Source organism: Gracilinanus agilis, chromosome 5, assembly GCF_016433145.1.
Source record: "Gracilinanus agilis isolate LMUSP501 chromosome 5, AgileGrace, whole genome shotgun sequence".
Classification (NCBI taxonomy): Eukaryota; Metazoa; Chordata; class Mammalia; order Didelphimorphia; family Didelphidae; genus Gracilinanus; species Gracilinanus agilis.
Genome location: NC_058134.1, coordinates 205026716 through 205035720, shown reverse-complemented (window position 1 = coordinate 205035720; position 9005 = coordinate 205026716). Strand labels below are relative to the sequence as shown.

The 9005-nt window shown below is 41.4% G+C and overlaps 1 protein-coding gene across 1 annotated transcript; it reads right to left on the bottom strand.

The window, feature by feature from the left end:
* Nucleotides 1-645: 645 nt before the first annotated feature.
* Nucleotides 646-7208, bottom strand: TEX52 (testis expressed 52). Its single transcript, XM_044679093.1, has 2 exons — nt 6658-7208; nt 646-904 (listed from the first exon to the last, which is right to left on the bottom strand). Exons 1-2 carry the CDS (start codon nt 7206-7208, stop codon nt 646-648), a joined length of 810 nt encoding a protein of 269 aa, XP_044535028.1.
* Nucleotides 7209-9005: the final 1797 nt, after the last annotated feature.

The following is a 9005-nucleotide window of genomic DNA, read 5'->3' as shown; positions in this document are numbered from 1 at the left end:
TTGTGTCTATGTTTATGTTAGTGTGTATTTATAAGAGGCCCTGAAGAAGGAATACTGGAATTGAGGCCAGATGACCTAGATTCCACTCCAGCTCTGCTATTTACTATGTGGGTGAAATAAAGATCCGCTTGTATTCAAATTCTCCTCTTTTCCTCTTTAAGATAATCCATGAAATTTACTCTATCCCTTACCTACATTCCTACAATGGAATCTCAAAAAATCGTTTGACCTCTTGGGGTTTCAATTTCTTCAAAAGTAAAATGAAAGCTTTGGGCTAGATGACATCTGAAGGTCTCTTTTAGGGCTCAAATCCTATGATTAATCCAAGTTAACCTCTTCATCTCCATTTCCCCACCTGTAACCATGTGGATGACAAAAGGTTATTGTGAGAAATGGACTTTGTTGACTGAAAAACACATAAGAGCTGGAGTTTCCACCACCCTAGAGTGTTGCTTAGAGCAGGGGTTTCTCAGGTTAAGGTCTCTGGAATGCAGAATGTAATGTACCAATGATAGTGTCTTTTTTTTGGAGGTGGAAGATCATCTAGTCTTACCCAATTTCTCTCCTGCAAGAAGTTGAATTAGGGGATGAGATAGCTCTTTCCCTCCCTCCTAGCACCCCATGGCCTAACTGTACCCTTGCCTTTCATCTCAAACAAACATCTTCCGTGACATAGCAGACAGGAGCAGATCCTCGGTCCTTTGCAAGGATCTGGAAATTCCTCACCATTTCAGGGTGCAGCGGAGGAGCAGGATGCAATAATAGCCTCAAGGACATCGTCTCCTTGTAATGTGGTTGAGGGTTGGGGCAGGCCCAGCCTCTGCATAATAAATTGGGCAATGAGTTAGGCACAAGCTGGAGACCATTAGGGTCCAGTCGTCCTCCTGCTGTCACATGTCTGTACCTGTTCATGGTGAAGAGAGAATGGAGATGTGAGGGGAGATTCTGTGTAGGGGTAGAAAAGGAGGGAGGGTGGGGGAATAACATCTTTCCACAAACTAGCTCATGGACAGCTTGTCCAGAAGTATTCTTCCCAGTGCCGTGTCTTGCCCTTTACTCCTCTCATCCAGGCAATAATGCATGACAAATAATTAACAAAGACGACTGATTATCTACCGACTGTAAATTCCACACCTAGAGAGTATTCTTAAATCTAAATGTTGTATCTCTATCCTCCACCAATCCAAGTGCTCTGCAAGCAGGTACTGAACATATTTTTGTGGAATTGAATTGTGTCTTGGTTTACGTATTTAATCCATAATAATCTTCATTATTCCCTAAATTTCCCATTTCCTTGTTCCCCAAATTCTAGGCTTCTGTGAAAACCATATAAATCCTATCTCCTTGGCAAAGTCTTATCTAACCACCCTATCTTTCCATTCATTAATATTTTTTTTGAGAATGTAATAATTATCAACATGGACTAACATTTCCCTATACAAAAAAAAGAATAAGAGACTGGGAACTTATTTACAGTTTGATATGAAGTAATGTATGTGTGTGTCAGGGTCAGTGTGTCTTTAGGTGGGCATCAAATGGTGGTACCCTTGTGAATTTCTCTGCCTCCTCCATCAAGCAATCAAGCAAGCAACAATTATTTATTAAGCATCCACTACTTAGGCTGGTGATACAAAGACAAAAACAAAATAACTACTTAGCTTATTATATACTCTATCATTAAAACATCACATACAGGGGGCAGCGTGGTGGATTGAGAGCCAAAGCTAGAGATGGGATGCCCTGGGTTCAAATCTGGTTTCAGATACTTCCTAGCTCTCTGTGTCCCTGGGCAAGTCACTAAATCTCCATTGCCTAGCCTTTTCTGCCTTAGAACCAGTACACTGTAGTGCTTCTAAGATGGATGGTAAGGGTTTAAAAAACGAACCAACAAAAACATGTATTTATATAAGTAGAAACGATAACTATACAAAATCAATGTATAGTAATTTTGTGGAGGAGGCACTGGCAGCTGAAGGTTTCAGATTAGGTCATGATGAGCTGAGCTTTGAAGGAGTCTAGAGCTTCTATGAGGCAGTTAGGATACTCAGTGGATAGAGTATTGGGTTTGGAGTCAGGAAAACCAGTTCAAATCCAGCTTCAGACACTTGCTAGCTAGCTATGTGACTCTAGACAAGTCTATTTATCTTAATCCACTGGAAAAGGAAATGCAAACCATTCCAGTTATTTTTGTCAAGAAAACCCAATGTGGAATACTATTGTGCTCAAAGGAATAATGAACTGGAGGAATTCCATGTGAACTGGAAAGACCTCCAGGAATTGATGCAGAGTGAAAGGAGCAAAACCAGGACAACATTGTACACAGAGACAGATACACTGTGGTAAAGTCGAATGTAATGGACTTCTCTACTAGCAACAATGCAATGATCCAGGACAACTATGAGGGACCTATGAGAAAGACAACTATCCACATTCAGAGGAAAAACTGTGGGAGTAGAAACTGTAGTGAGGAACCATCATACCAATCAACTGATAACATCTATGAGGTTCCAGATGATATTCCGGATTCCGTGTGGGCTAAAAATTCAAATGAGGTGGGCAGGATATTGTCAGCAGAACCAGTAAAAATAGAGGTAAAAGAAGGCTTACCTCCAAGAATTCCTCAGTTCAGACTTAGTCAAGAGGTGATAGAAGGAGTGAAACCCATCATAGAGAGTTTATTGGGGCAGGGTATATTAAAACATGGCTTTTCACAATACAATACAGCAATCATGCCAGTAAAGAAAGCAAAATTATCTCCTGATGGGAAGATTCAATGGCATTTAGTACAAGATCTCAGAGCAATAAATGATCATGTGCAAAAGACCTATGCCGTAGTACCAAGTCCATCACAAATCATTGCAGCCATTCCACCTGAAGCTGCTTGGTTTACTGTTCTAGACCTGAGCTCTGTGTACTTCTCTGTTCCCCTGCACAGAGACAGCCAGAAGCTGTTCACTTTCTCATGGGAAGGTAAATCCATCTATTGGACGCGTTTGCCCCAAGGTTTCTCGGATTCAGCTTCGGTCTTCTGTCAAATTCTACAGAGAGACCTTGACAGCAAAATGGTACATTATGTTGATGACATCCTACTAATGTCACCATCTGCTGAAGTCTGTTACACTGATAGCGTACACTTAATCAAAGAGCTAGGCAAAAGGGGCCATAAAATTTCCAAATCGAAACTTCAATTCGTGAAGGAAAAAGTAAATTATTTAGGATTCATCCTAGAGAAAGGCTCCAGAAGAATTTCCCAAAAGAGAACACAAGATATACAAAATTTGAGTTTGCCTAAAACCAAAAAGCAACTCAGGGCAATCATAGGAATAACGAGCTTCTGTAGAAACTGGATTCCAGGTTATGCTTACATCGCAAGACCTCTGATAGAGCTAACCAGGAAGGAAGTTCCAGAACCGTTAAAGCTGAATAAAGATCATATCCATGCATTAGAGAAATTAAAATCACTTACTCTATCAGCTCCAGCCCTAGGTATCCCTGATCATGACAAACCATTCCTACTTTATGTGCACCACAAAACACAGAAGAAAAACAACTGCCTGATCACATGGGAGGATGGGGATATGATTGGGGATGTAGACTCGAAATGAGCACCCTAGTGCAACTATCAGTAATATGGAAATAGGTCTTGATCAATGTCACATGTAAAACCCAGTGGAATTGTGCATCGGCTATGGGAGGGGGTAAGAGGAGAGGAGGGATAGAACATGAATCCTATAACCATGGGAAAATGCTCTAAATTAATTAAATAAAAGATTTTAAATTAAAAAAAAAAAAGAAAACCCTATGGAAAGCATTGGTGTTCCATGGTTCACATGGTCACAGAGTCCAACATGACTGAGCAAGAGGTGAGGAGAGAAATATGTATGGAAAAGTAAGCTAAATGGTGAAGGGTTTGAAATGCCCAACAGAATTTATATTTGATCCTAAGCTACTGAAGCTTCCTGAGTAGAAGTGTTGGCATGCTCATATGTATTCTTTAGGAGTATCAGTTTGGCAATTATGTGGAGAATGGATTGGAGAAAGTAGAGGTTGGAGAAATGAAGATGGATTAAGAGGCTGCTACAATAGGCCAAGCAAGAGGTGATGAGAACCTGAATTGTGCTGGTGGCCAGTTAAATGAAAGGGATGGATACAAGAGATCTTGTGGATGTACAATCAACGAGACTTGGCACTAAGATGGGGAGAGGAGTGAGGGAGAAGGAAAGTGAGAATTAGCTGAGGTCTAGAACATAGGTGACTGGAAGGTTGGCAGTACCCTGACAGATATAAAGAAGTTAGGAAGAGGAGTAGATGAGATAACAAGCTCTGTTTTCATCCCTTTTGTTGTTTTAGCATTCCTTATGGGGCTTGAGGATAACAGGACTCATCCAGGTATTACAGGAAGGCATTCTTCCCTAAGCTCATTGGGGGCACTTAGTAAATATTTGTTAACTGATTCATGAACTGGAGAGAATCCCAAGAGTAACCAGAAAAGTGGAAGGTTACCAGAACATGCCAAATGAGGATCAGTTGAAGGAATTAGGTTTAACTTGAGGAATACTCAAGAGGGGCACAATAGCTGTCATCAGGGATTTGAGAAACAATCATGTGGAAGAGACTGGACTTGTACTCTATTTGTATTTGGCCCCCGAAGGCAAAACTAGCAATAATGGGTGGTGGTTGCAACTGAGCGAGTCGAGGCTCAACACCAGCCAAAGTCTACTATCAGTCATCCAAAAGTAAGATGGGCTGTCTTAGAGGTAGTGTGTTAGTGGGCTCCTCTTCTCTAGCTTCCTTCAGAGCTTACATGTCACAACCTACACAGGGCCTTTCCTGATCACCAATTTGTTGGTGCTTTCCTTTACTTACTCGAAACTGCTTTTGCATTTACTCTATATATTTCATATGAGAAGCAATTGCTACCGGCATGTTCATGCTGAAGCTTGGATGGACCAAGACACGTAATTTCTCAGTGCCACAGACACTTTTTTAAAAAATTTTAAACATTTATTAATATTCATTTTTAACATGGTTACATGATTCATGCTCCTACTTTCCCCTTCACCCCCCCCCCCGCATTCCCCCAGATACTCTTTTAAGGTTATAATATGTAGAATATTTTCTGATTGCATTGGTAGAAAGGGTTTCTTATAGCAATGAAACCATCAGTCTAATCCAGTCCAAAACAAAATATGTGGGAGAGAGATTAGATTTGAAACCTAGCTCTTTCACTTACTGGGTCCTTGGACAAACCATTTGAATCCTCTGGATCTGAGTTTCCTCATTTGTAAAGAGAGGGAAGGGGAACTCTAAGGTCCATTCCATCACTAAATCTATGATTCTATGATTCTTCTTGGTCCTGGAGGTAGGAACTAAGAATAATGTTTGAAAATCTCAGTGGCAGATTTTGGCTTAGGTGTAAGAGAAAACTTCCTATCGAGAGAGCAGTCTAGCAGCAGAAGGTGACCCCTCATTGAAGGTCTTCAGACTAAAGCATCAGACTATGCCTCTAAGATCCCTCCTAGTTCCAAATCTATGACCCACTGCATATGTTATGGAAGGGATTTTTATTCAGGTATAGGTTTAGACTAGCCATAATAAGGAATAACCAGAGGTGGGGGTGGAGTCACAGGAAGGAGAAAGGGGAAATTCTGAAAATTCATAGTCCCCAAACCTCATTTTAGCCATTTATTCCAATCCTTTACCCAAGCTCCAAAGGAGAAATATAACCTGCTCTGACATGCTTCTCTCTCTACTTCTTTTTCTTTAATTAAATGATTTAGAATATTTTCCCATGGTTACATGATTCATGTTCTTTCCCTCCCCTCCTTCTTCCCCTCTCCCAGAGCTGGCAAACAATTCCACTGGGGTTTACATGTATCATTGTTCAAGACCTATCTCCATATTATTAATATTTGCCATAGAGTGATCGTTTAGAATCTACATCCCTAATCATGTCCCCGCTGAATCATGTGATTGATCATATGTTTTCCTTCTACATTTCTACTCCCACAGTTTTTTCTCATAAATCCCTCAGAGTTGTCCTGGATCATTACATTGCCTCTAGTTTCTCTCTCTACTTCTGAAAGGAGATGATCCAAAAGGAAGGGAGCAGCAAGAGGGAGTAGAGAGAAGACAAAGGACTCAATAATCTATCTACTGGATCACTGGAACTCTGATTCAGAAGTGGGTAGTATCAACACCACTGCCTGTTGCTCCTCTGGCAGTGCATCCAATAATGGCCTTGCCAGTTTAGCCTGAATCCAAGAAAGCCAACAGATAAAGGGGTTCCAGATTGCACAAAGGTCTCCTTAGATGCTGTGCACATTCCTTTGGATTTCAAGTGGCCCAAGTCTTATCTCCAAGAAACTTAACCTAACAACCTTAGTCCATAGTATTCTCTCCTTCCTCTCAGCTCAGTCTGAATTCATTTGGTACTTATATACTGCCTTACATACATGTGCCCAATCACCCCAACTAGACTCCTCCTTGGGGGATATTTTATATATTTCTGTAGGGGTATATTCTACATCAGCTCTCATAGTGCTCCATTCTATATTCAGTACTCATTAACATTTAGATTGGGCTTTTTGGAGCTAGAGTGACAGGCAGCTAGTCAGGTTGAATAATGGTCCTTGGTGGTGGGGGGGTATTTCTTACCTCTTGAAGTTCTCGGGAGGTATGATGTTACCCTGGGCATCCAGTGGGGGTACCCTTGCTTTGCTTCTTGCTTTAAGGATTTCTGATTCCTTTATCTCCTTCTCGCACTTGGTGATTGCCTTCCCCTTTTTTGCTGGGTCCTCGAAGATAGGATGATTCTCAATATAATGCAAGAAAGTATTTTTCCCAAGCCAGGATGGTGGAGGAATAGGGGCCTTGCTGGAAGGGCATTTATGTTCGTCAGCCCGAGTGACCCATCGCCAGACATTACTATCATAAGGTTTATCAGGCCTGGTGGGAAAAACTGGGGGTAGACGCCCCACATCCACCCAAGTGTGGTAGCCCCATATATGTTGAGATGCACCATCCCAAGGCTTGAGGGCTTGTTGGTTTGTGAGGTACTTTATTTGTGTATGGGGTGGTTGCTTCAGGGCAAGATCATGGTAGGATTTGGGGGAAAAGCCTCCCAACATCATGGAGATGGCTGGGTGAAAATATTCTCGCTGAACCCATGTTTCCTCAAAAGGCAAGTGATTGTCGTAACAGTTCATCTAGGTAAATTAAGATGTGGCTTGGGGAAATCCGCCTCTGCCCTCTATTTTGTTTAGCTGCAACCAGGGAAAAAAGAAGCATAAGCCTTAATTTTTATTTTTCTCTCCTCAAACTGACTCCTGATATTTTCCTAGAGAACTGATGCTTCCAAGAGTTTGACTTAGCACCTATCCATTACAGGGCAGTGTAATGCTCCTGAGAAAATCTATCTTTTAGAGCCACTTTATAGTCTTTCATTATGAAAATTCTTCTCTACATGTTCCTGTAGGATTTAGAGTTGGAGATCTTTTAATCGAACCCATTCACTTTGTAGATGAGGAAAACTGAGGCTTCCAAAATGAAGACTTGCTCAAGTCACACAAATATGCTGTTTCTATATAGATGGCAAGCAGCAGAACTGGGATTCAAACTTGTCTCCTTTCATCTCCAAAACCCTTATTTTTTCACTACACTTTATGCCACAATCCTGATGCTCTTTTCCTCTAATCACCCTACTTGTTTGCTGAGATGCCTACTCCTCCAGCCCTGACCACCTCCTACAATAGATATTAGATCCCAAGGGAATGGCCTTCTCTATTAGCTCTAACCCCTACATCTCATGAGGCTAAAGTTGGAAAGACAAAGAATGTAAATAAAATATTAAAATATACTCCCCCTAGGGCTCTATCCATGGAAGATAGGACCTCAGTTGAGGACATGACCAAATCAAGAGCTACATAAGGCAGGTACGCTGGGACAGAGTAATCAACTTTCTAGGAGGCAGCCTTCCTACCTGTAGGAGAGGTTCTGTACTTTGTGATGGATAATTCTCTCCAGGTGTTCCTAACCACAGCATACATTTAAATAAAAAAAAAACAAAACAGCAAACTATCAAAGCTAGAATATGCCTCTACACTCATAGGTTCCCATTGTTTGCCCATATGAGTTGCTATGGTGATGCATTATGAATTGTGTATGAAACCTTTTGCACTATTTGGGTCTGCAATTATGAAACAGTGGGAAGTCATTGTTACACTGGACCTAGAAGCCTTGAATTTTATCCACATCAACTTGTTAAATGGTTAGTGGCACCATGTGACCACCCTCCCAAGCATATAGCCTGACTCCATTCTTTGTGGCCTGTCATAGAACTTTTTTTTTTTTAACCCTTAACTTCTGTGTATTGGCTCATAGGTGGAAGAGTGGTAAGGGTAATTGGGGGGGGGGGGGTCAAGTGACTTGCCCAGGGTCACACAGCTGGGAAGTGTCTGAGGCCATATTTGAACCCAGGACCTCCCGCCTCTAGGCCTGACTCTCAATCCACTGAGCTACCCAGCTGCCCCTCTGTCATAGAACTCTTGATACTCAAGATGCCTTCTCAGGAGCCCCAGATGAAAGCAGATCACTCCCTTGGGACAGTATTATCAATAAGAAACTACGGAGGTAGAAATTAAGAAGGGCATCCCCTTTCCAAAGAGCTTTAGAGTTAAAAGGCACCTTCTCTTGGTTTTCAGATCACTTTAAAATTCTCATTCAGGATTAGCTAAAGATCTTCTCTTTTACTTCTATGTGCAGGTACAAATAAAAACGTGGGTAGGGAAAGTCTGAAGAAAGGATTTCAGCCTAGTCAATTGCCCTAAATATCAAAAGTGAAGAATTCTACAGAACCAAGAGAGAAAAAGTTTGAGACAGAAATTGTGAAGAGAAGAGACAGGAGTCGGTTGAAAACTAGGTCCTTATTGGTGTAGTTTGTCCTGCCCTCTCTTTAAACACTCAATTCTTCTTTAGAACACTTCCAGGTTTCTCCCTCTTTCCTC

What these genes read in the sequence shown, in the direction of transcription:
- TEX52 (XM_044679093.1), bottom strand. Translation starts at nt 7,208, where the DNA reads ATGAACTGTTACGACAATCACTTGCCTTTTGAGGAAACATGGGTTCAG. An exon ending in CCTCCCGAGAACTTCAAGAG is followed by an intron (nt 905 to 6,657) that starts GTAAGAAATACC and finishes CACCATGAACAG; the next exon opens with GTACAGACATGTGACAGCAG.